General features: G+C 38.0%; 1 protein-coding gene across 1 annotated transcript in view; it reads left to right on the forward strand.

Moving 5' to 3' along the window:
• Positions 1-26,911, forward strand: part of gpc5b (glypican 5b) — a 51,176-nt gene that overhangs the window by 6,234 nt on the left and 18,031 nt on the right. Inside the window, exons 3-7 of the mRNA XM_067398611.1 lie at positions 3,179-3,888; positions 6,477-6,658; positions 6,816-6,875; positions 8,416-8,538; positions 16,528-16,648. Of these exons, the coding sequence (XP_067254712.1) occupies positions 3,179-3,888; positions 6,477-6,658; positions 6,816-6,875; positions 8,416-8,538; positions 16,528-16,648 (1,196 nt within the window). The remainder of the gene's footprint in view (positions 1-3,178; positions 3,889-6,476; positions 6,659-6,815; positions 6,876-8,415; positions 8,539-16,527; positions 16,649-26,911) is intronic.

Consider the following 26,911-nt stretch of genomic DNA (forward strand, 5'->3'; position numbering starts at 1 on the left):
AAAGATGTTTTTCTCTCTCTCTCTCTCTCTCTCTCTCTCACACACACACACACACACACACACACACACACACACACACACACACACACACACACTTACCTCCATGCATATCATTATCTACTCCAGTGAGTTTTCATGTATAACATCCCTTACGGAACAAAAATATATGGGAATATATTACATAATACATTTCCTTATATGGGAAACTAGTGCTTATATTTTTCAATTTACTGCAATATATGCATGTACCATGTATGACTATATATTGATACATATAAAATATAAATATAAATGAAGACAAAAATAGCATTACATTCATAAAGTTTTATCTTTTATTGTGTACATATATTGTACATGTTCCCATATAAATGTGAATTTATTGTACACACATATATACACACATTCATGAAATGAGTTACAATCATGATTACAACAGACTTCTAGTTCGCAGCATGCTTTGCTTCTGACTGTTAATGGAGAGTAAATGTTAAAATTAAGTGTTATTTAATGTGTTATGCTCAATATTGATATAGGGGGAGATCTGTTAGTGTTTAAAGTTGTATTATTTTGGAATTTAAAAGGTTTTCTGGAATGTGTGAGTTTTTGGGGTTACCATTGAGCTGAAGAGTAGAGCCTGTAGTTAGGTTGAAGATCGGCTGAACAGACCATTATGCATGCAGTACCATAGCTGATCACATATAAATCTATATATTATGAAGTATATTACTGAATATGAAATTACATACATTATGATATATTTAGTCAATATATTATCACATTTTCAATATATGAAAAGTGCCAATTCCTTATGTATTTTTCAATATATTGTAATATGTTTACACAATATATTTTTATATTGTGTTTACAATATATACTGTTAAATCATGTAATATATTGATCATTCAAATATAGGGAAATATATTTTCTTTCCATAAGGGATATGACATTATAAACCATGTTAGCTTCAAATTTACAACTCTAAAACCTCGCCCAACCAAATATTTAAGTTCATCCAATTTGTCCACCCAAACTTGCACAAAAACCTTTTCAGGTTCATAGGAAAAGGGCACAGTCGCTGTCCTCTCTGTCTTTGCTGCCAGCCGAGTGAATATTTAACGAGTTTAAAGCAAACGAAAAGAGAAATGTTGAAATTCTTGGCGTATCCGTGGAGATCCGTCTCACTGCACTTCAATGTATTGCTCTATAATGAGAGCTTTTGAAAAGATCAGTTGTCCTTTTCTGCTACTTTTCGCATGGTTGTAGCTGGTGTCCTGTTTAAAAGAAAGAAGGTCTGTAAAGTGGTTTTCATTCCCACGTGAAAGAGGATTTTTAATGTAGATCGCTTTTTGTCTATATGCCTGCTTGTTTAAAGGGAAAGTAATAATTCAAGTACAAACCTTATGGACTCTTTTGGAAATGTGTTTGTTCAAGAGTTAGTTCACCCAAAACTTCTGTTCTTACCAGTATGTTTTTTTTTTTTTTTTTTTTTATGGAAGACGAAAAAGCTTGCAGAATGTCTCTGTCTCTTTCAAGATCCAAAAATGATGTGACATGTGAGAACCAAAGATGTTAGATATTGTTGATACCAAAAATGGTTTAAAACATAGGGAAAATAAACTGTTGGATTTTGAGAGTGTGTACATTTGTGGTTGAACTATTTCTTTGAAAAGTCGCCCGGAGTAATTCCATTGTAAAGCAAATCCAACATATGCTGCTCACATACTAGCTATCCAACAAAGCTCAACAATCCTCTCCAAAGCTAAAAGGCACTAAAAATACTTTGTGCTACCTTCTCTTGATCTAAATTCAAACTTGGACTGGGTACAGCAAGTAGAGTTATTCTGACACTGATCTTTTTTAAAGAAGGACCCATATCAAATCCAACAGGCGCTGAGTTAATAGAGCTATCAGGGGTACACTCAGGGGTACCTTCTATCCATCTTCTCAGAGAACTTTCTGCTGTCCCAGAGGTTAGAGGGCAGTTGTGGTGATTCCTGGGCACCCTCGGTGACCCCTGCAATTTGCATGACCTCCCCCCACATGCCTCAATTGCCCAGAACCATATGAGAAGAACCCTATTACACTATCCAGGCATAATCCTCTGCCATGTCACCTGATACTGAGGTGTTTGGATGCAGTTGCCAAGATACCTCCTAGTCTGAATATAGTGCTACTAGTGTTTTTTAAATGTTTTGTTATATGGATTAAGTTTGAAGTATCCGTGCTTGATTATGTTGACAGTAATACCCATCTGTTATACTTCTTAGGCATTCATACAATCCCCCTATCCCGGCTGTGTGGTTTGGGGCTTGGTTGAAGGGACCAAGAAACTGTTGCTGACCCAAGAAGGTCACTCGCATATTGTTGTTAGAATTACAGGATGCCTGGAGTGCCACCGAGAGATGAGAATGCCAGGAGCAGTGATGCAACATTTCAGGATCCCTGCCGGTTTTCTTGCAAAACCTCAAAGGCTAGTTATAGAAAGATTCTTGTGGGTGTCTTTTAGTATTCTTGGACAAACAGGTGTTCTTTTGTTCCTCCATCAATAAAGAGCTATCATAACATTCGGGCTTGTTGTTAGCATGCTAGTCATTCTCACAGAAATAAGACAGAGCTGGAATGCTTTGGTCGTTATGAATGAGATGACACTAAAGCAAACTGCACTTTGAAGGGTCCTACCAGCTGTCTACTTAAAGTACCCGTCTGTCACATGTCATACAAAAGTTAATACGCCATTGTAAATAATGTTTACGGTAAAACTAACTATGATCCATGACTTCCATTTGCAACCCGTAGGCAAAGTGAGGTATAAGATGTCGCCCTGACTGCTAAAATTGGTAATAAGCTAGTCGCATGTGTCACATATCTCCAAACTAACCTTCAGCCCAATAGCGCCACTGCAAAAGATCCATGGATTAAGTGTTGTCAGCTCCCATTAGTCCAATGGAAAGAGAGATTAGATGCATAAGAAAGAGTTGTAAGCAATGTGAGACAAGGCAGAGGTGTACCGTGACAGTCTAGTATGTTTGACCCTCTCGTAAATGTCAAACAAAATGACCGCATTTGTTAGTCCCCTCATGTTACAAATGTTTATGTGTCTATGAAGTAACTGTTCTTGGATGTAATTTTTAGCGCTTAATTCAATCCAGAATTTCTGTTTTATTTCCTCTTCCCACAGATACCTTCCATTCCCTACTGTCCTTCACTCTAAATCATACCTGCTCGCTCTTTGACAGCACCTACGAGACAATCTCTCAAGATGCAAGACCTTTGGTGTCTACCCTCTTCTATGACCTCGATCTCTACCTCCGTGGCGATGCCAATATCTCTGTGGAGCACTCTGTCCACAGTTTCTATGACAAACTCTTCCCGTTGGTATACCAACACCTGGTCAATCCTGGCTTGGGCTCACCTGTTTCTTCCTGGTCCTCCGAAGGAAGCGAGTGCCTTCGTGCCACACGGCACGACGTCAACCCCTTTGGCCCTCACCCACATGCACTTGCTCAAGGACTGTCTAAGGCACTAATGGCTGGTCATGCCCTCAGTCGAGCGCTGGCGGTGGGTGCAGAGGTTCTGAATGTGACCGAGTCGGTGGGGATGTCAAAGCAGTGTGGACGTGCACTGGTGGGGATGTTGTTCTGTCCGCACTGCCGAGGACTGACCCTGATCCGGCCGTGCGGAGGCCTGTGTCTCAATGTGATGCGAGGTTGCCTGGCAGGCCTGTCTGAGCTGGATGGGCCTTGGCGGCGCTATGTAGCATTACTGGAGGGGCTGAGCGGGGCACTAGCAGGGGGATACGAGCTGGAAATGGCACTTCTACGCATCCGGGAAAGAATTAATGATGCCATCCTCACCGCACAACTACATGGGCCACATCTCAGCGCCGTGGTGAGTCATGCTACTCTCTGATTCATAGAACACATTTATTTTTATTCCACACACGAGCTACACCATATGCTGGACTAATCAGCCCTAGCCTGCATGAACTTGCAGCAGCATGTTCGCTGATTGGTGCATATCAAATGTCTCGACCAATCAAAGGCTGTGCAGTTGCAAGTTTTGCACATACTAATCTGCTATATTTACATGTGCTTAGATCTTAAATGTATAAGAGGTCACATACATTAGCTTTTAGCCTAACAAAAGTGGTCTTTTAAAAACGGAGTTATAAAGCCCTCTGATTATCATATCTGCAAGGGATTTATTATTAGCTCCATGATTAGGAGCATGATTTTGTGGTAATATGACACGTTCTGTAAAAAAATGTGTCGGTCATGACAGTGTGACTATGGCTGTATGTAAGTGAATACCCAGCCGCCCACTCTCAGGCTATTCATACCATCAACGTCAGAGTTTGTGTGCACGCCATCGGACGGCCGTCTGCCCGTCTCTCTCACTTGACTATTTCACTGGAATTGTGGCTGAGGGGCTGTAGGGGTCAAGGGTTTCGTGACAGCTCGGCTTTGCACTTATCATGTCCTGGTGCTGACAGCTCTCTATGGGTAGGTCAAGTTTGAGACCGCATTCCCACAAATCTGTCTCAAAGAGCATAGACTTACCAGTCAGAATGGAAGATATTATTACTTAAGCCCCCCGACCGTAGCCCCCATAAACTCCAACACCAAGCTTACCGCTTTACAATGGAGGCTGCTTGTGGGAGTTCGAAAACCCCCCCCCCAAACTCCATCATTGGATCAAGTGTTGCTCACTCATGGATGCCACGAGGCTGAAATGACTTTAGGTTCATGTTGCCTGGTTTGGACCCAGTCTTAAGGGTTGGACAACAGAGCACTAGAAAAGTTGTTAGATGCAACCTTAAGATGGGTCGGTGAAGTTATGATTTGGCCAAAAACAGACTTTACGCCAGTGGTTCCTCTTTGGGATCCAGAGTTTTCACTAGATATAAAATGATGGCCCAACATTCAATAAAAACTTAATTTTGATTTCTTTCTCATGCTGCCACTAATTTACTGCACAAACCATGTTTTCATCTTTGTAAGTGAAGCCTTATTTGAAGTGGTACGTCACGCTACTTGTCCATGTTAGTCTCTCTAATTTGGCTAGCTTCTGCTAAGTTATGGATGAATTGGCAAAAAATGCTATTGAGTTTTTTATTACACATGGCTTTTAATGTCAACATCAACTTGATACACCTATTTTTATCATAACTCTGATTGTATGTTTAGTTGTATTTTATTATTCACAATAGAAGAAGATAGTTTACGCCAACATTACTGTATACTCTGGTATATATGCTGGTAAGGTATGTTTTGAAGCATGGCAGCTGTTTTGAGTTGGTTTATGCTGGTCCTTAGTTGGTCCTGAGCTGGAGCTAGTTGCTTAGGACCAGCACTTGACCAGCTTAAACCAGCTCAGACCAGCTGCCATGGTTCATACCTAACCAGCATATGCTGGATTTTTCAACAGGGTAGCACCCCTTTTACCATGGGCAGAAGGCAATTTGTACCTGTGTTGCATTACAAATTGCATTCAGTCACATTTCAGAACACAACAATGTGCGGGCTTGCGTAACTAGAAACATTTGTGATACATACAGTATTAGCGTATTTTTGGTGGGGCCGGGTCTTAGATGTGCACTTTATTTTCAATGTGCTACAAATGTAAAGCAGTTTGTTATAATGTTTTTGCTAATTGTAAAAGAAATAGATTCTAAAGGATAATTTGTGATAACTTAATTGTTTATAAAATGTCTATATGTGCCCCCCAGCGTTGACATGGAGGACTATGGGGCCTCTCCAGTCCCTCACGCTGCATGTGGTTTGGCGCTATCTTGGTGCTGCTTGAGTTGTTTGGGTGTTGTCTGGTCCCAATCAGCCTGATGTCCTGCATGCAAATTCACCTCTGGACAAAGACGGCTCCCGTGAACCGGCCGGCCCCTTCCCAAAATGCAATGCAGCTAGCGAGGGGCCAAAGCAGGGGAATGAGAAAGTTCGGCTAATCCTTAGATAAATAAAGCGCTGTAGAAGATATACAAATACAAACACATTTACACACGCTCATATAGACCACTTTTTCAGCCCTCATTCTGATTTATAATTTTTGAAATATACCGAAAACATGTCAACTATGGCAAAAAAAAAATGTTTTTGATTGTCCATCTTATTTTGATGTATTTTTTTGACATTTATATTTAGAAATGGTGAGATACTGAATAAAATAATATACACATATTATGCATACAGAAAAGTTAATGCATTATAATTCCATATCAAGTACAGTTTAATACAGTGAAAACTTGAGCTTATTGTGCAATATTGTTCCAATTAAAAATCAATAAAATTGTAGAGTGTTACTGTGCCATTTATTAAAGGCCACTAGATGGAGTAATCTCTTTGAATTGGTGTGAGTCAGTTCAAACAGGCTCAAATTGTGCATTACATGAGTTTTTTCTCTTACATACATAATCAAACCCATAATAATGCAGTGGATCTTTATTCCTGATCTCTCTCTTTCAGGTAGGTAAAGTTTGTGGTTCCTTGACTGAATCAGTTTCCTCCACTCCAGTCAGTCCCACCTCAGGAAGTTTGACTCCTTCAGTAAACCCCACCATTGAACTTCAAACCTCAGTCACGTCCTCCAACCTGACAACATTACCTGATACAGGCAACCAACATGAGCACATAACGCTAAAAAGAAGGTGAGAAAATGACATGTATCAATTGTTGAACATATTTTGACCTTTTAAGAAATTCAAATCCTTACAAATCAGATGCTTCAGTTTATATATAGTATATAGTAACTTCCCTGCTTTTTGTCTTCTTTCCTCTAACATCTGCACTTGTTGACGACCCCAGGTCTTTGCCTCTGAAACCGTCCAAAAACGACAAACCCAGAAGCCTGAGAAAGATTTCAAAGTAAGCGTGTATTAAAGGGGAAACTAACATTTTAAAGAAATAGCAATTCAGTTTCCAGGTTGTTGTGTTTCACTAATCGTACGCTTAAAGGGTTAGTTCACCCAAAAATAATGTAATAATGTAATTTAATACTCCACACCCGTAAGACCTTCATTAAACTTTGGAACACAAATTAAGATATTTTTGTTGAAATCCGAAAGCTCAGTGTGGCCTGCATAGTCAGCAATGACATTTCCTCTCTCAAGATCCATTAATGTACTAAAAACATATTTAAATCAGTTCATGTGAGTACATTGGTTCTACCTTAATATTCAAAAGCAATGAGAATATTTTTGGTGCGCCAAAAAAACAAAACAACGACTTATATAGTGATGGCTGATTTCAAAATGCTGCTTCATGAAGCTTCGAAGCATAAATGAATCAGCGTGTCGAATCATGATTTGGATCGCACGTCAAACTGCTGAAATCACGTGACTTTGGCGCTCCGAACCACTGATTTGACATGCTGATTGATAACGCTCCGAAGCTTCCTGAAGCAGTGTTTTGAAATCGGCCATCACTAAATAAGTCGTTATTTTGGTGTTTTGGCACACCAGAAATATTCTCATCGCTTTATAATATTAATATTGAACCAATGTACTCACATGAACTGATGTAAATATGTTTTTAGTACCTTTATGGCTCAGGAGAGAGGAAATGTCATTGCTGGCTATGCAGGCCTCATGGAGCCATCGGATTTCAACTAAAATATCTTAATTTGTGTTCCGAAGATAAACGAAGGTGTGGAACAGCATGAGCGTGAGTAATAAATTACATTATTTGAATTTTTGGTGAACTAACCCTTTAAAGGATTAGTTCACTTTAAAATGAAAATTACCCCATGATTTACTCACCCTACAGCCATCCTAGGTGTATAAGGTCTTTCTTCATTCAAACGAATACAATTGGAGTTATATTAATAATCACCCTGATGCTCTAAAGCTTTATGATGGCAGTGCACAGAAACCACCTGTTTGAAGCTCAAAAAGTGCATCCATCCATCATAAACGTAGCCGTTTGGAGAACATTTATGATGGATGGATGCTTCAAACAGGTGGTTTCTGTGCACTGCCATTATAAAGCTTGGGAGCATCAGGGTGATTATTAATATAACTCCAATTGTATTTGTCTGAAGAAGAAAGTCATATACACCTAGGACGGCTTGAGGGTGAGTAAATCATGGGGTAATTTTCATTTTAGATTTCATTTAAGATTTTTAAAAATGATCTCTAATTATTTTGTCATAAAAATTACTTTGGCTGTCAACCTAACAATGTTATAATGATTTAATCTTACATCAAATAAACGTGTGTGGGCAAGGAAGAACGCTGTCAGCATTAATAACAGTCACAAACAAGTATGGGAGACCAATATGCCGCTTGTGTCTATCAGTGTTTAGGCATGTTTGATTAGAGAAGCGTGATGACTGGGGCAGAACTGGTTGTACTGTATAATTAGGCTTGCTTTTTGATAACTTCCTGAAAGCCTGAACTTCCTGCAGGGAGTTTATGGGCTACATTCAGCGGTACAAATCGTTCTTCTCCACCCTGCCGGAGATGCTGTGCGAGGGGGAGGTGGTGATGGATGAAAACACCTGCTGGAGTGGAGAAGATGTGGTGGAGAGGTAAGCTTCTCTTGTCAGAAGAGAACTTTGCATGTTAATGTGTAGATAAAAATGGGTAAATGACAGGTCACTCTTTTTTTTGCTCTGGATTTAATTTATTTCTTTTTAAACTGGATTTTTAAAAGATTTTCTTTTTTGTCAATGATTCCTGTTTTACAGTCAAGAATATCATATTGGCAAGTTTTGCACATTGCCATATCATATATCATATCATCTCTGAGTGGTTCTATATTGAATGAAAATGGGGCATATTAAACAAAAAGAAGATTTTCGGTCTGGCTGAAGACTTATTCTTTACAAACATGAAAACGTTTTTGTTTTTGTCCACCCAAAGTCCCAATTGTAGGCAATCAAATCTCTATCCACTCTGTGAGGTCGTGAAGTTCATAAGATGGCCAAGAGGAGTGATGGTTGCCATGGATTATCGTGGCTTTTCTCCAATCCTCTTCCCGACAGAAGCTTCATTCAGAAAGTTCTGGAGCTCTATTGTGACACAAATGAGATTCCTTGAAAACACACACTCAAAATAAACATTTGCATATAGGCGCTTTTGCTATTAACATATGTTCATTTAAACATACACTCTTTTATAGCTTCCGAAACACAAAATGGCCATGACCACTTCGCTTGGATGGAAGTTTTATCATTCTAGATATATCCCCAATCGGGCCTCATTTGCTTCTCAGCATTGGCTCAGAGGTTAGAGATCCCACTCCCCACCCACCCCCTGGACAAATTGCCCCCATCACCATCCACATTATGGCAGTAACGCAGGGCTGGCACCATCCATACTGGGGAGGGGCCCAGTGGCACAAACACAGGGCAGTCCTGGAGACAGGCCATTGTTTCCAAGGAGAAAAATGACTAGCTTGCTGGGGGGGGGGGGATTTCTGTATTAAGACGAGACAACTTTTTATTATGTCCAACTAAATTGTTTTGTCAGAAAGATAAAGATTTAATGGTTCCCTAAATGCCAATGATTGGCTGCAAATAGGTCCAATACAAACTAAACTCTACATTTAGCTAATGCCAAATTATGGCTTTTTTGCCACATGTAACCACTAAATCTTTATCTTTCAGACACAGTAAATCAGTTAGACATTATAAAAACATGCTTTGAATTTTTAAATACAGGACATTTTAAATACAGAAAAATATGCTAACAGTTTTTTAAATAAAAAACTGTTAGCATAGAAAGAATGGTCTAGCTTGCTCATCTGTCACAGAAATTAATAGTAATTCTCTCCATTTGTTGGTAAAAAGACTATAGGCTATGTTTGGAATAGAATACTAGCATACTGCATTACAAATGTACAAATGTGAACAGAATATGCTAACAGCAATGCAATGCTAAAATTCAAAATGGTAGTATTATGTGAACTAGCTTTCTGCTAGTATGTGTAGCTGAACTACTGATACAACAATAAATGTTTTTAAACAGTAGTATACTATTTTTTTATACATTTTGTGTAAAATGCCTTAACATTTGACTAATAAAATAGTTAAATAATGATTAAACAATGAGTCAAGAAAAAGACAAATCCCAGCTGATATTACTTCAGTCATCACATTGGAAATGGAAAGTCAAGTTGAGTGTAATGCATTGTGGGATAAGTGTTGTTGTTGTAGGTCATCTGGGTATTCCAAGCTTGCAGATAATTTGCATTCTGTGCACAGTATGCATGCTATACATTGCAAAAAAAAAAAAAAAAAAAAAAATAGTGAAATTAGCATGTTAGCATGGCATGCTGAATATATATTCCTGTGATCACAACGTCTTCAAAAGAGTCAACACTGCCCCCTTCTGGCCAGAATAGTTTTCCCCATTTAACGGTTTGAACAATTTGTTCAATCTAAATTTTTCTTAGGAATAAAAAAAAGAAAACAACGATTGCATGTTTTTTGCATGAACATAATGTATTAGCCATCTAAAAATATTCTGCCACTTGGTCAAAATAAACAGTGGATCAAAGAAACACATTGAGGAAAACATGTGTTCACAATATGGCTGAGCTTTCACACTGACTCCAGTCCAAAACATGCATTTTTAGCTTGGACTTTTCAGGTCCATTTGTATAGCTACGTACAATTTCAAATTGAGCAAACAAGGTCATTTTAGAAAATGCTTAGCTGGAGTTGTGGTTCACCTCCCACTGCACAGTGTAGTGTATGAATGGCTGTTTCGTAGGATGGTGGAGTTAACCAAGGAAATGTTAGCATGACTTATAACTTGGTGTCAGCCAGATTCCAAGCGACTGGATATGTGAGGTTACTGTGGAAACAGTATGTTTTTGTTTTCCTTTTAGGCGACTACCATCCCTAGTCAAAATCCTTTTGGGTTGTTCATAGTTTCTCTCTCTTTCATTCTCACGTTTTGTCCATTACTGACGCCACTGCCAAACTTTAACCCACATAAAAGGTGAATGGATTGGAAAAACATGGCCACTGCTGACTGTCAATCATTGTGAAACGCTATAGCCTCATTCTCAATGTTGTGTCCATGACTGATTTGACCTGCTTAGTTTTGTGTATGTGTGTGTGTATGTGTGTTTCTTTCCTCTGTGACTTGAATGGTCGTATACCCATTACAGCTCTATTAGAGTATGTGTTTTCATTGAGGACTCGCCCTTGTGCTCACCATAACACTTCTTTTTGTTTTTTAAGAGCTTAAGACTGAACATGCTACTTCCCTGATGAAAGGTGGTTTAATGGGGTTTAGATAGTGTTAAGCTGTACAACTGACCTATGTTTTTAGCATGGATTAACTAATAACCATCTTAGATTGGATATAAACAAGTTACCAAGTATGTCATTAACTGGTCCAAGCTTCTCAGTAGCTAGTCCATGGTAATGATATTAGCCGTTATGTTTCAAAAACCACCCTGACAGCCTTAAGTTGGTAGGAGCAACAGCTAACTGGTTTGTTGCCAGTCTAAATGGTTTACTATGTTCCAAAACAAAACTACCATCTTAAAATGGATTTTCCAGTTTAGTGTAGTGACTGAAAACTGTCTAAAACATTTAGACCAGTGGAAAACAACTTATCCTGGTTATAGCTGCTTTTTTTCAACAGGGTTTGTGTTGAAAACATTGTCTTGTTCCACATATTTTGGCTAAGAGCTAAAAGGCTACATTTGACAAATTAGGAATTGAATTTCATTGTTTGTTTTTTTCTATTTTTAACTTTCATGTTCTTCATGTGAAATTAACATTCTGTGTAACATGTTCAGTTTAGCCTCAATATAGGTATACTTAACACCTCTGCATGATTTTAATACTAATGCTGACAGACACTGTGTTTGGTATAATAAGCCTAAAGGAGGTGTGTTTGCTGTGATAAGAATCATAATTACCTAATTTTAACAGCAAAGTGCAATTTTAGCCTATTTAGCGCCTGCTTAAACAGGACTGTTGGTTGTGGGAGTGTTGTGCAATTATTTGGTGAATTCTACTCTGAGGCCATCTGAAAACCTATGAACTATCTACCTAGCATTTCTAAACATTGTGGGCCTTAGTGCTGTCTAAGTAGCCAGCTCACTTGGTTTCATAGCCTACAAATGCTACATCATACACAGTATTTTTAGTGGCTGATTGACCTGAAAACCTGTAACGGATACTGTAACTGCATATAGGATATCCAGTGCTTGTATTACAACTTATTATTGAATTACTCAATTCCAAACAGCTGCTTTAATACAGAACGGCACTGATAGCTTTGTGCAGTTCAAAGCTGACTAGATATATTACAGCTGTCCTACATTAGCATGGGCCCTTCCCAACTTCATAGACCACAGACAATAAATAGGATGGAAAACTAGCAACCAGAAGGTCTTACACCCGGTTATTACACACATGAGAAGGCGCACAGCTGAATTCATGCTGACGTAAGACAGGATAGCATAGCTTACTCAGATGCTAAACACCAAAGTTGTGTATTCTAATGAAAAGGATTTGTTGAAATATTAGCGTACGGCATCCGTTTTGGCTGTGGGTCGATGCCAAAGGCAATAATTTGTTGAAAAGCTGTTCTAAAGAACGGAGAAAACTTTAATGCACAACTCATGAACGGATATTGCTAGCTCATTAGGTGCTGAGTTTCATAACCTTCTAAGCAAACAAATGAGCTAATCCAGTATAGCAGATGAATTTAATTGGAGCTTTGCTCCTCACAGTGGTATATGTGTGTGGTTTCTTTGAGAAAATAAGCAGCGTTTAGTCAGAGGGGAACTCCAAACTCTTTGGTCTTGAGCTGGGTAAATATTTTCTCTGATTTTTTTTTTTTTCTGGGTTGGATTCATTTAGCAGTTAATTATTGTGAGAAATGTGGGTGACTGCAGTGACAAGCCCACCGCACTGAACTGAAAGATCCATGTTCTCGCTAGCACATCTGTTAGGAGAGCCTGATCTTCTTTGTTGCTTATTTGAAACAGTTTGTCTGTGTCATAATCAAAGTACTTTATGAGGTGGCTTGTTTGTTGTGGTCTTTGTTTTGTGGAAAGAAAACTTTTAGGGTGAGAGGAGGACTTGATTTCATAGGTATTTGATTGGATCGTGTGGGGGTGAAGCGTGGTAGGCTATGCTAATATTAGTGGCTTTCACTGAGGCAATTTGCATTTACCATTGCTAAAGCGTAAAGTACTTCATACTTCAGTTTTGATGAACGTTTAAGGCGTATTCACACCAAGGATGATATCTATAACAATAACAATAAAGATATAGTTTTAAAAATTGCTTTAAAGGTAAAAGAATAGCAGAGTTCACACCACAACTACAGTGTAATGACAATCACTTTCACAAAGATTTTTTTTTCCCATTTTTTTTTTTTTTTGATGAATGATAAAAACATTGATAAAAAGCCAATCAGAATCCATCCTGCTTTAAAGAGCTTTAGCATTTAAATCAGCAGATGACAACTTCAGCATGTGCTTATAATAAAAAGAACAATATTGTTTGTTGGTGTGGATGCTAATATATTCATCTATATTATATTATATATTTATAGTTATTATATTATATAGTTAATGTTCTTGGTGTGATCAGGCCTTTATTGTATGCGTACAGCCAAACGCGTAGAGTAAAACGTTTTGTCCTTCTCCAGTGTCTGCTCTATTTCTCCCCAGAAGGTGCGAACAATATAAATGTATTTGTACTTGTTTAAACTAGACTTGTGCTTATCAGCATAGGTATCTAATGTTGCTGCTGTCTCCAGTGCTGCGTCCGAAATTGAATCTACTTTGAAATGAAAAAGTACGCTCTATATAGTATAAATGAATGGAATTTTGACGTATCGCATCTGCCATATTGTTACTGTCACGTGACCTACAGCCTCAGTTGCATCGCTTCACTTCCATTCATAAATCCCCTTCTGTGGCCTCATGGGATAATAAAGTGTCCATCGAATGCGCACTTCAGAATCTTGCCGGAAGTAGTTGATCATCCGGGGACTTTTCGCCTATGAATACTTCGAATACTTCCCTATATAGTAGGGAAGTATTCGATTTCAGATGCAGAGCAGTAGTTTGTTGTTGTTCTGGCTTAATCTGTTTAGTTTTTGACTGTAAAACAACGGTCCCAAAAAATGTGTGTTGTATGCAGAGGAAAAAAAACTATTCTTTGGGGCTTAAGGAGTTTCTTTAAGGAGTCTGGACATTTGTCCTGGTGAACTAACAAATCTTACATACATTGATAGTCCGTAATATTATAGAGACTTTAAAGTGTGTGGGTTTTTTTTTTTTTTTTTGGGCTTGGTTCAGTACACATGTCCTAGCAAACTAAATGTAATTTAGTTAATTCAATAGTTTAGTTAATTCAATACTGCACAAAGACCGAGGACATTTGTGAAGACAGTAATTAGGGCTGATTTTAATGTAATCAGCTATTCAAAACAGAGCCACTGATAGATTTGATCTATCTTACATCAAAAATGCAACACGCTCAAAGTGAAGTATGTTGTGGAAATGTTATATTCATCCTTTGTGTGAGTGTGTGCAGAGAAATATAGAAGGCGAGTGGGCATTTCAACAGTCATGATATGTGATTATCAGAATCTTAAGGTTGGCTGTATGTTTATTAAAACACATCAAGCAGATTGTTTCCTCTTTAATTATGCGCATAAAGATAGCACATTTGGTGCACCGAAGAGAGAATGAGACTTAAAAATGTCAGTGTCCACAGACAGCTCATTCTTCTTTTAAATAAGCCACATAATCCGCTCCTCTCACATAGTGAAAACTCGCATATCTCATCTCCACTGTACCTGCCGCCAAAATGCATTTACGCGTGACAGCTAAAAAGCACAAACCAACAAACAAGTCCGTCTCACATCAATTCTTGACAAAGAGCACCCACCTTGCAAAGTGAGCCGTGTGTTCGGATGCTGTTCGGATGCAGCATGAGGTGTCTGGGGTCATTATTTATTCACTTAGATTAGCTGTGGTGAAAACAGCAGGGCGAATCTCCCACAAGCATTCATTTATTGATGTGCAGGCACACGGCTGCATTATTCTGCCCCCCTGCTGTGCTTTATATGCACCCCACTGTTAACCCTTTGATCCGTCTGTCTGACTGTCTGTCTGCCCGTCTGTCTCAAGGACGTTACTGCTGGAAATAGCTTCTGTGTGATAATCTAGCAATTGCATAGACAAATTTAATTTTGCATAAATTGATATGTGTACTCATGAAGAGTAAACATATGAGTATTCATCAATATATGACAAAATATTTACTGAATATAAGGGAACTTTTCATCAAGAGACAAAAATTAAAGCTATGTTCCTTTATGATCTGAAGGAGTTTCCAGTGTTAATTTACACGTGTAAAGTTTGGCTATTTTTACTTAGACCAGAAAGTAACCACTTAGAAACCACATAGCAAACATTCTGGATAAACATTTACTTCTATTCAACTTGATTAAGGGGATGTTTACACGACACCATTTTACAATCGAATGCGTTTTGGTATGTGTTCATTTACACGACAACAGCGTTTTTGCAGCCTGAAACGCAAACTTTTAAAAATGAGTTTCAAAGTGCAAGTTTTTGAAAATTATGCCATTATTATCTCTGTTTAAATGACAAAAACGCAAAGTGTGTGTGGTGTTTACTTTACAAAGTGACATCGCCAACTACTGGCCTGGCATGAATAATACAGCATTTTTAATCATTCTCGCAGATCCGTGGATGGTTTTGACATCGTTGTCATCTCTGTACGTGAAAAACGTTTCTTTTTTTAGTACATTGTTGTCATATAATCGTACCCTAAAGAACAATTTTTGGCTTATTTAGTCAATAAAATCACTACAGCTTTACATGCCTGTTATCTATCCACCCTACCAACCAATCATGTCTGTATTTAAAGTTCATGCTCTGTGCTTAATCAAAGTTTTAACCTATCTGCCCTGCCTGGGCTTGACCCATTGATCTTATAGGCTGCTGAGCATGGCACTCTGACTGTCACCATGGCAACTAATGTTGAGATGTCCCCCCGAACAGTAAAGATTGAAGACCTATCGAGACCTTTTCCTCAAGTTTGTTTCTTTATCAACATCCCTTCTTTAAGAATAGAATTCTCAGGAATCCATGACATAGTTTTATTGTCAATCTATCCAGATGTGTTCGCTTTCTTGAATACTGTTTAGCCGGTATTCATGTTGTGTTGATTGTCTTGGTTGCATCGACTTGGCCTTTGTTGAAGGCTGCCCTCCAAATGCCTCCTTCAACATCTCTAATATAAGGGCGCAGGGTCAATACCTACATTTGCAGCACAGTTGTGTCTTCAGGCTTCACTGCGGGTTTCATAATGAATCATTTATGCGGGTGAAAAGGCTGTCTGAATATCCGATCAATCCTTGGGCCTGTTTCTAATAAACAAGCCTTTAGCATTCCCTGCATTTTTAGGACTCCAGAACTCAGAATTAGGAGATCATTATCAGTCCAAAGTGAGCTTGATTTCTGTAAAGGTAACTTATCTCTTGCTCTGTTTCCACCATAGTTATACAGGACATGTGGTGGGGAATGGACTGCAAGCCCAGAGACACAACCCAGAGATAAAGGTCAGAAGTGTGGATCCAATCTTGGTCAACGTAAAGGAAAAGCTAGAGCACTTCAACCAGGTAGGTCCAAAAACATCTGAGGTCAGAACATCCATCCAGCCGCATTTGACCCAAACGATATGCTCTCAACCCTAACCCTGAACCTCAAATCGTAAGCTCAGCAAAATCTTTGTAGTACTAAAGTCAGTGCGCTTGGTACAATTTTCACCATGACTTTGCTAAAATATCCAGAACAACTTTGAGGAATTGTAAGAGATTTGTTTTGTCATAGGGCAAAATCGGCTTTGTTCGTTTAGGGTGGATGTGCACAGAGCAAGTTCTGACAATTAGGAGGTTGAACCCTTGCACACGTTACAAATCAGTAATCAAATTTCCTTTGACGTGGAAAAAAATCTATTGGGAGCTTGATTGACAAGCTAAAATCACACTTGTAGTGAGTGAAAAGCTTTCCGAGGGGAAGATTTCTCTGAATCAATTCTGCAGTACGACTTCTACAAAGTTCCTACAATGACCATCTACCGAGGAACCAATGGGAGCACAGCAAGGGCTTGTTTGGGTTGTCAATGCGGATGTCAGAACAGAAATGATAAGTCAATGCTGTCCATCGTGATGTAAGTTTGCTAATGTGCATATTGTATAATCGATAGACAAAATTGATCAAGCTCTTACCATAGTCAAATCATACAATCTGACATGCAACAATCGGATAAAAGAAGTACAGCTATGGCTTGTGTGCATTTCTTTTTATAAAACATTCACTGAATTTTTGCTTTGCAAGCCAAAAAAAAGACATTAAGGACCGCCAGAAACACTAGTTTCAAGCTTGCCCTCCAAATAAAAATAGTCTAGGCCAACTCAACGCCAGTGCACATGTCAAGAGTGGTGAGACGGTGTCATTAGGCCAGGGTTTGCTCTGTGATCAGACTGCAGCAAGATCAGACCAAGCATCCCCAGCGGGAGTGTTGAAGACCTCTTTGGCATGACGACAAAGTCTGTCACTCCTGCAGCTGCGTTTGGGAGGGGACGGAGGGAAGCTCAGTTGGCCCCCATTTTGTAACATCTTTCATTGCTTCATTAAAAACAGACGTTCTGGTTCCACATTATGTCTAAACCTGACCCAGCCCTGGCCACATTGCTTTACTGTGAAGACTTGAGTCACTAAAAGGCAAGAAAGCTGAGAAAGTACAGTAGATTTGTGTCAGGGGTTGAGGAGAAGGTCACTTTGAACTGCTGGTGAAATTATTCCCATTATTCCCATAGGTCATCAAGCCCCTGGTGAGGTCTTGCAGAGTCTCGCATGTTTTTTGCTCTCACAGTGACCTGTGGTAGTTTTTAGTGGCTGACTGGTATTTAATTAACTTATCCGGTAAAAACTGACAGGTCAGTTACATCATTGATGTACAACTAATGGTAATACATAAACTTGATATTATTGCAAATAAAATCAGGTATTTATTGGATCGTGAAAAGTGGGCTTGAGATACCAGAATGGAGACCTTGACGTGGTTTGAGGGATGGGTTGAAAAATATACTAAAAACATGCATACTACTCTTGCTATATGGCAGTAATAGTAAAAGTTTTATGCTAGCATGCATTTCTGAATTCAACCATACTCTACGCAAATATGTAAATGCAGATTTTTCAGTACGCAAGCTTAATTTGGTCCCCTATTCATTCATAAGGCAATGATTGTAAATTCTGACGGTGTGTCCGACAGAAGTATTAGGTCATCCGCATGCTAGTAGGGAAGTATTCAATTTCTTGCTAAGCCAGTAACCTAAAAGCATAGGCTGTGAACAAAAGTGGAAAAATGCTGCCTCCTTAAGTAGTATAGGGAGTTAGGAAGGCAACAAGGTATGTCCAAATCCATTGATCGTGTCACATCCTGCCTACTGAGATACATTAATTGATTTTTAAGGCCGTATAGAAGTATCCTTCACTGCCTATGATATCCCAAAGTCCTCTGCATTAAATTCCATCACAGTTGAGCTAAAAAATAAAAATGGTTATGGTACGGTTATGGTTGGTGGTCAGATGGTGTGTAAATGTACTTTTTTTTTTTACCAACTTTTTCAACTTTGAAGTCATTTCTAGTGAGAATTTAGCATTGTAATAATTAAATATTCACCAAAGCTCTCTCTATTTTGTTGTAGATCATTTAAAGGATTAGTTCACTTTCAAATAAAATTTTCCTGATAATTTACTCACACCCATGTCATCCAAGATGTCCATGTCCTTCTTTCTTCAGTCGAAAATAAATTAAGGTTTTTGTTGAAAACATTCCAGGATTTTTCTCCTTATAGTGGACTTCAATGGACTTCACTGCTGAAGGTCAAAATGACAGTTTCAGTGCAGCTTCAGAGGGCTTTAAACGATACCAGATGAAGAATAATGGTCTTATCTAGCAAAACGAGTTTTTAATCAGCATTTTGCAAGTAAGAAATATCTCAATCTTAAAAAACAAGAATTTATTTTAGAAATAACACTGAATAAGATAATAAGACTGTATTTTATCTTTCTTACTAGTCAAAATCTTTCAGTGCACTAAGACAAAACACACTTGTATTAAAAATTTATTTATGAAGACAAATCTTAATATTTTAAGCAGTATTGCCTCTTAAGTAAATTATTCTTGTTTTAAGGTGGAAGGTTACACACACAAAAAAATGTAAGAATAGGTTTTTTGCAGTGTACTGCAGGTTGTTACCAATTACAGATCCTTTTCAGAAGTCTTTGTTTCATTTGTTATATGGGCTCCATATAAAGTGTCCTGAAAAGGACATGTGTTAGACACTGAATAATACAAAAAGAGTCACAGGATATCATGACAACCTGGTATCTTAAGTGTCACTTTATGCCTTCAGAGGTGTGTGAGATACTCAAGTAAAAACCAGAGCCTTAGTCCCAGTCCATCTCTGATCAACACTTATTGAGAAATTAATATTGCAACGCCATGTCCCCGGAGTGAGTCATCTTGCGCTACAGGGGAAGATTTATGCGTCACATGGTTGAGTTTACATCAAAGGTCGTCGTTATTTTTTTCTTTAGCTTTGAGCGGACAATATGATGTAACACTCTTTTACATAAAGCTAAGTAATTTATGAGCCCTCCCTGCTAAAATAGCGAATGAAGAAAACCCCAGGCATGACTTGTGTCACGGAGGGATGCTAATGAGTATGAATGCTTTCATAGCCCGCTATCTAATGTAAACTTACATCAACACACAAACACTTGTGTGTATAAGGCATGCAACTGGATGTGCGCATCATATTTCAATGCGACTCAAAGTCCATATTGTTCGGTAATGGTTATGGATAGTTCACAGACAGTCGTTACAAACCACTAATGTCATTTTTTTTTCAATGGAATTTTTTTTTTTTTTTTTTTTGAAGGATCTTTTTTTCCATATAGCAACAAATGTCAAGTGCCAGTATAGACCAAAAGCTTTTGTCCATCAAAGCGATTCTTCCAGAAGCTAGCATATTGTTGTCAGTGGGGGTGTTCTATTTCACACTGAGCGCTTTGCGTTTTTTTTCTGGTCGTCGAGAGTTGAAAAATGTTCGGCTTTGGGTAAAATGCAGCACTCATCACTGTCACTTTTTACCCTGCTGTCCAATCACTGTGGAGGAGGTTCGGGACAAATACAACACTGACCAACCATCACATTCTGCTACAACAATAACAAATCCAAAACGAGTGCCAGAGAAAGTACGTTACATTGTGTCGACGTTTATATATTGAGAAATATACTATTTGCGAAATCAGATACTAGTAACAGTTCTGTGGATGTTCGGTATCGGCACATATAGCGTCTCCGCTGAATACAACGCTGTGTTGTCGTAGCGTTCTCAAGCACCCGCAGCAAGGCATTCTCGGAAGAGCTGGCTAAAACACTTTGGTGGACACACAGCCTAAAAGTAGTCAGCATGAATTGTGCACTAAACCTTAAGAAGTTGTACAATAAATTTTGCAAGGAAATTCACTTACAATCTTTCCCTCCATGGCAGCTGTTAAAGTGGAAGTATAACACCCCTTTTACAAGATGTAATATAAGTCTCTGGTGTGTCCAGAATGTGTCTGAAAAGTTTTAGCTCAAAATACCCCATAGATAATTTATTATAGCTCTTCAAATTTGCCCCTATTTGTGTGTGAGCAAAAACATGCTGTTTCTGTGTGTGTCCCTTTAAATGCAATTGAACTGCTGCTCCCAGCCCCCTTTCCAGAAGAGGGTGGAGGTTTAACAGCTTGCGCTTCGGTTGCTCAACAACAACAAAGTGGGAGAATCTCAAGCAGCCAAAATGTCAATTGTAAGTAACATTGTTCATCCTTACATTGTTCAAACTGGAATCGGACAGTAATGTTAAGACTCACGAAGAATGCATCTGGACGTTTCCGAATGGTTAGTTTGGAGTTGATTCAACTCATTGACTAGCATGTGCCGTCATGTTGATCTTTTGTGCAAATCCAGTATTGAATTGACCCTCGTTTGTGTAGCAGTCTGGTGTAAAATTATGGCATATTAACAACAATATACTACAACAATTCTTCCTCTTCTCTGTTGTTTATTAAAAAACAGCAACATTACACACTAACTAAACTAAAAAAGTGAAATCATAATCAAGCACCCCTTTAAATCTAATTTTCCATTGTGCGTATTCAACCTAGCATGTTGCCTTTGTTTACGATAAATATTGAAACCAATGGCATTTTTGGTGTCGTTAGTGATGTCATACTTTGAACAATGTATCAAAGGTGCCATTTGTTATGATCTGAACAGGAATTCGAAATGTGATTATCTGTATCTAGTGATAGGCAATTTCAAAACACTGCTTCATGAAGCTTTACGAATCATTTGTTTCGAATCAGTGGTTCGGAGCACGTATCAAACTGCCATAGTCACATGAACTATTGAAGTTTCAAAACACTTTTGACATAACAAAGCTTCGTTTACTGAAATCATGTGGCGCTCTGAACCACTGATTCGAGGTAAAATTGAAATAAAATAACATTTAGATATACATGAAAAACTTAAACTAAAAAAAATCAACTTAATAAAACTACTAAAATAAAAGGATATTCATTGTTCAACATAATACCAATAACATTTATATTTTCTAAGTAAATCTGAGTGGTTAGATGGTTGGTTGGTTAGTTATTTGCTTAGTTAGTTGTTGGTTGGTTGCCAAGGCAACATTTCTAAGTTCAAGTCCTAAAAGTAATAAAACTAAAATTGAAATTGAAACATTAATGCTAAATAGAAATAAGTATGTAATAGAGTAATATATAAAATATTAACAGAAGTACATAACAAAATTACTAAAACTAAAATTAAAATGAAAACTGAAAATATAAAAATAAATGCTAATTAATTTTTTTATTATTATTTTAACTTTAAGAGGCTGCATTTGCAATTTCTTTGCAATTGTGTTTGGATGTGTCATATATGTTGATGAGTTATTGGTCTGTTTATCTAACCCCTGCCAAACAAGCCTAGATATCGCTTTCCTTTGACCATTAGAGGTGTATCTCAGTCCAATTGATGAGGCCCGTTGTCAAGGAGACGCGGTTTGGCAAAAAGACCCCCAAAGCTTCCTATCGATCCGTTTACATGACTGGGGTCTTGAAACTGCCATGGATATAAGGGAATTTGTTTCCTGGATGACTCTGGAAAATCTTGCTGCAGTAATGCAATCTTTTTGGAGATGTAATGAAGACTGACCATGGGGAGCTCTGAATATTACAGTTTTTTCCAATTGCTAACACACAATTTTTCAAACTAGTCTGGTTTTATCAAAACACTTAACACAATTCACAAAACCACACACCCAAACTGCAAAATACCTCATATATCCTGCAAAATGAAGCACTGCAACCGAAACTACACAGAGCATTATCAAAATCAAACTTTTGCATGAAATGGCACACACTTCATTCATATTACCAGATTTTTGCCTAACCACCTACACACTGTTGGGCATAATGAAAAGCACCCCCATCTTTAGTATGCTTTGCCATAATACTAAAATATGTATCAGATTGTTCACATGCACAGAAATATTTGCAGATACACACACATGCTGTTGCAACATTTTTATTTTTTTTCCTTCACTACAGTAAACAAGTCAGTACAACATAAGCACAGCAGATATATTTACATGGGACTGAACAAAAATATTCTTACAAAAAAAGTAAACTGAAAAAGAAAATTTCTGAAAAAAAATATATTACAGTAAAAAACAAAAACAAAAAAAAAGGCAAGAAAAATAATTAGGCAGCATCTTGCCGCACAGCCGGGTCTGGCCACAACGCCTCGTCAACATCACAGGCAATATCTTCCCTTGCCAGACATCGAGGGAAGAAGCGCCTTGAGTGCCTTATCCATCCCTGAATTGCACCCACATCAATCTCATCACATGCCTCTTCCATGGCCTGCACAAGAGGCATGCGCACAAAGGGCTGCCGGTCGTATACCTTCCACCGCCATGCCGAAAAGAATTCTTCTATGGGGTTCAGAAATGGTGAGTATGGTGGGAGGTATTGCACGAGAAATGTTGGGTGGTCAGCAAACCAGTTTTGGACTGGGGCTGCACGATGAAAGCTCACGTTGTCCCATACTACAACGTACCGGTTTCTTTGATGGTCTGCATCATTCATACGCTCTGGTGGTATGAGAATGTTGTGAAGTCTGTCCAGAAATGTGAGAATATGGGCTGTGTTGTATGGTCCAAGTTTGGCATGACGGTGGAGGACACCATGCATATTGGAGATGGCAGCGCACATTGTGATGTTCCCACCACGTTGGCCAGGAACATCTATAATGGCTCTGTGGCCAATGAGGTTTCTCCCTCTTCTTCTGGTCTTTGCTAGGTTGAACCCAGCCTCATCTATAAAGATGAACTCATGTGGGATTGCATGAGCATCCATTTCCAGTACTCCCTGAAAACAAAGAACAAAAATCACTCAATATGGTGTTATCCAGTACACTGGGAAACAATGTTGTGTGTAGTGTACTGCAGTCAATATAGTACTTACATCCACATATGCTCGTCTGAACTCTTTGTTTCTTTGAGAGTTTCTCTCAAACGGCACCTTATAAAGTTGTTTCATTCTGATTTGGTTTCGCTTGAGAATGCGAGCCAATGTGGACAGACTAACTCGTTGAATGTTGTTGAATAAGGTGTTGTCTTGGATGATGTGGCTTTGAATTTCTCGTAATCTGATTTCATTATTTTCCAAAACCAAGTTTACAATGGCAGCTTCCTGTACCCCGGTGAACATTTGGCCCCTTCCTCCACCATGGTGTCGTCTCAGTCCTTTAGAAAAAATAAAATAAAAATATATATAGGGCTTGGACAATGCAGCCTAAATATTTTCCCCCACAGTAGAGTACATTGTACAGGAAACTTGTACAGTTCATGAATGGCTGATGTCATACACTAAGTAAACAGGTGTCACCCAACTGATACACTATGACATGGGGTATACTACATGTGTACTACATGAAATTTTGGTTACATACCTGTTCTCCAGTCTAAAGGTCCGGATGACAGAGGCGACAGTAAAACGGCTCAAGTTTGGCTGCACTCTCTGTCCAGCCTCACGCATTGTCAACCCATGGTTGATGACATGATCTACTAAGGTTGCTCTGATTTCATTTGAAAGTGTTTGTCTTCTTTGGCCATGAACTCCTCTACCTGCTCTACCCCTACCTCTCACTCTTCCTCCCCCTCTTATTCTCAACCTCCCTCTTCCTCTTCCTCTTCCTCTCTCTGCAATGTCTTCCATTGTTGTTGTAAAAAAAAAAGGTTCTCACCTGTGGTCTTTTCATAGTGCTTACATCCTGATTGAAGCGTTAACAATTAACCACTGAGGTGTTTGGCCAGGTGGCACATGTAATTGGCCAATTAGCTCATGTAGTGTCATTTTGAATGGCAGTGTTTTGAAATGGCAAACATGTGACTTTATGTCAGATTGTTGTGTCTTATGCAGAGAACTGTATTTAGTGAATTTAAAAAGTGCTATTTTGAAATGCAAAATGTGTGTAAAACAGAAAAGGTGTTTAGACTTTTGGAGACTTGAGAAGAAGTTTTGCTCTCTGTGTGTCAGTTTAAATAATTGTGCTGTGCATGTCATTTTAGTGTGTTAGCAATTGGAAAAAACTGTAAAGGGATAATTCACCCAAAAATGAAAATTGGCATTATTTACTCACCCTCACGTTTTTCTAAACCTGTATGAAGTTCTTTCTTCTGCTGAACACAAAAGAAAATATTTTGAAGAATGTTAGTAACCAGACAGTTTCTGTTCCCCGTTGACTTCCATAGTATTTTTTTCACTATAATATGGAAGTCAATAGGGAAGAGCAACTGTTTGGTTACCAAAATCTCTTCTTTGTCAGAAGAAAGAAATTCATACAGGTTTAGAACAACTTCAGGGTGAGTAAATGATGATCATTTTTGGGTGAACAATCCCTTTAATGTTGTATCAGACATTGTTTACCACTTAAAGATTTTAATATGTGTCCTATTGCGCATTGTAGTGGATTACATAAGAAGTATACATTCTGTGTACTAGAGAAATGTACAGTAATTTCATATGAAAGGTTTTCATGATATCTATCTATATCTGGGACATCAGTTTTTCTCAGAGATAGATGTCATCACTCCATAGGATCCTAAAACAGGTTTTTTTAGCCAGAAACACTGTGGTGTCAATCATTTTAGTTTGCTGACAGGTCTTTGAAGGGCGGGGTTTGGGAGAGAAGGGGGCCAAAACACATGAAATGCCCACTTTTCACAATCCAATCAATTTCAGTTGAATACAATCATGTCCCGACTTTCATTATTTTCTCATTTCATTCAGAAATATGTCACAAAACGCAGTTTCATGTCAATTTTAACCTTGATTTCTTCATCTAGCTAGGAGAAAATGAAATGAAGTCAGAAACTTTAATCACTGAAGTATTTTAATGCAACCATGTCAATTTAATATGGACATGCTCATGACTCAGCATGGAGGGCGAGAGGTCTTTCTTTAATTGTTTCTTCTCTTATCACAAACAAAACAATTAAATTTTAATGTGCAGCTAAATTGAATAATGAACCAGGCAAGGCAAAAAAGAAAGCACTAATAAGTATGTCGCTATTTTATCTCAATAGAAGGGGGTGGACGCGCTGGAAGAGGACAGTCTGTTCGCTCTGTTGTTGCCATGGTGTTCGCCTGACGTGTGGTATAATTCATTATACGGCAGTTAATTAACAGTCCCCTGGGGGACGTTTTCCACAAAGTCACTGTGGAATTTAATTGTGCTGCATTCCTCCATCAGGGAGAAATAGAATGCAAGGAAATTCAATTCAAAGTGTTCTTGAATGTAGTATAATGTATAATCAATGAAATCTGAATATTCATTGTTCAACTTATATTTTCCAAATAAAACCAAGGATTTTTTTATCCTAACCAATCAAAGCAAGTAAGCAAGCTTTGTGCCTAGTTTTTAAAAATCATTATTATTTAAGAAAATATTAAATAATATTTAAATAATAATACATTTGAAATTGTAGGAAATTATTCACTACTCCTAATGTGTACTTGGATGTGTTAATGCAGAGGACAAATATATATATGGGTCAATGACGAATACGTTTTTAAAATTGTAAAAAAAAAAAACATAATGGAGACATAATTAATTTTGAAGTTTTATTAAGTGTTAACAATGAGATTATGTGGTTTTTATTATCATTTAACACTGCTTTTGTCATGTTTTACAAGATGGACAAAATCTGTCACCAAAAAAGTCATTCGGTTTAACCAAAATTTCGGTTTTCCCGAATGTGACTTTTGGTTATACCGAATGAAGATATTTTCAAACAATGCTAACAGACTGATATCTAGCTAGCTAGCAAAAGGACAATCAATTTCTATTTAGTACAAGTTTTTAAAATATTACAACATTTTCCATGTTTTATAGCGGTTGTACCGAATGACCTGATGTTTGGGGACATGAGTATGAGCAAGTGAAAACGGGAATTTTTCAAATAGTTAAAAGAGAGTTAGTTACTGTGCTTCATGAACATGTGGTCCTTTGCAGGTGTCTGAATGACGTCACATCCTGTCACATGATATTGAACGCATGACTTGAAAATAGTCACTTTATATTGGTTACTTCAAATGACATCAATGAAATTCATTTTTCCGGACATTCTTTCTCATAATAAAGCAACGACTTCTACACATAATTTAAAACCATTTTGCACTATTTTGAGATATGATGTTAAAAAACCATGCCAGAATAAAAAATACATATTTATTACATTTTAAGATATTTT

This window comes from Chanodichthys erythropterus, chromosome 10 (genome assembly GCF_024489055.1).
Source record: "Chanodichthys erythropterus isolate Z2021 chromosome 10, ASM2448905v1, whole genome shotgun sequence".
Lineage (NCBI taxonomy): Eukaryota > Metazoa > Chordata > Actinopteri > Cypriniformes > Xenocyprididae > Chanodichthys > Chanodichthys erythropterus.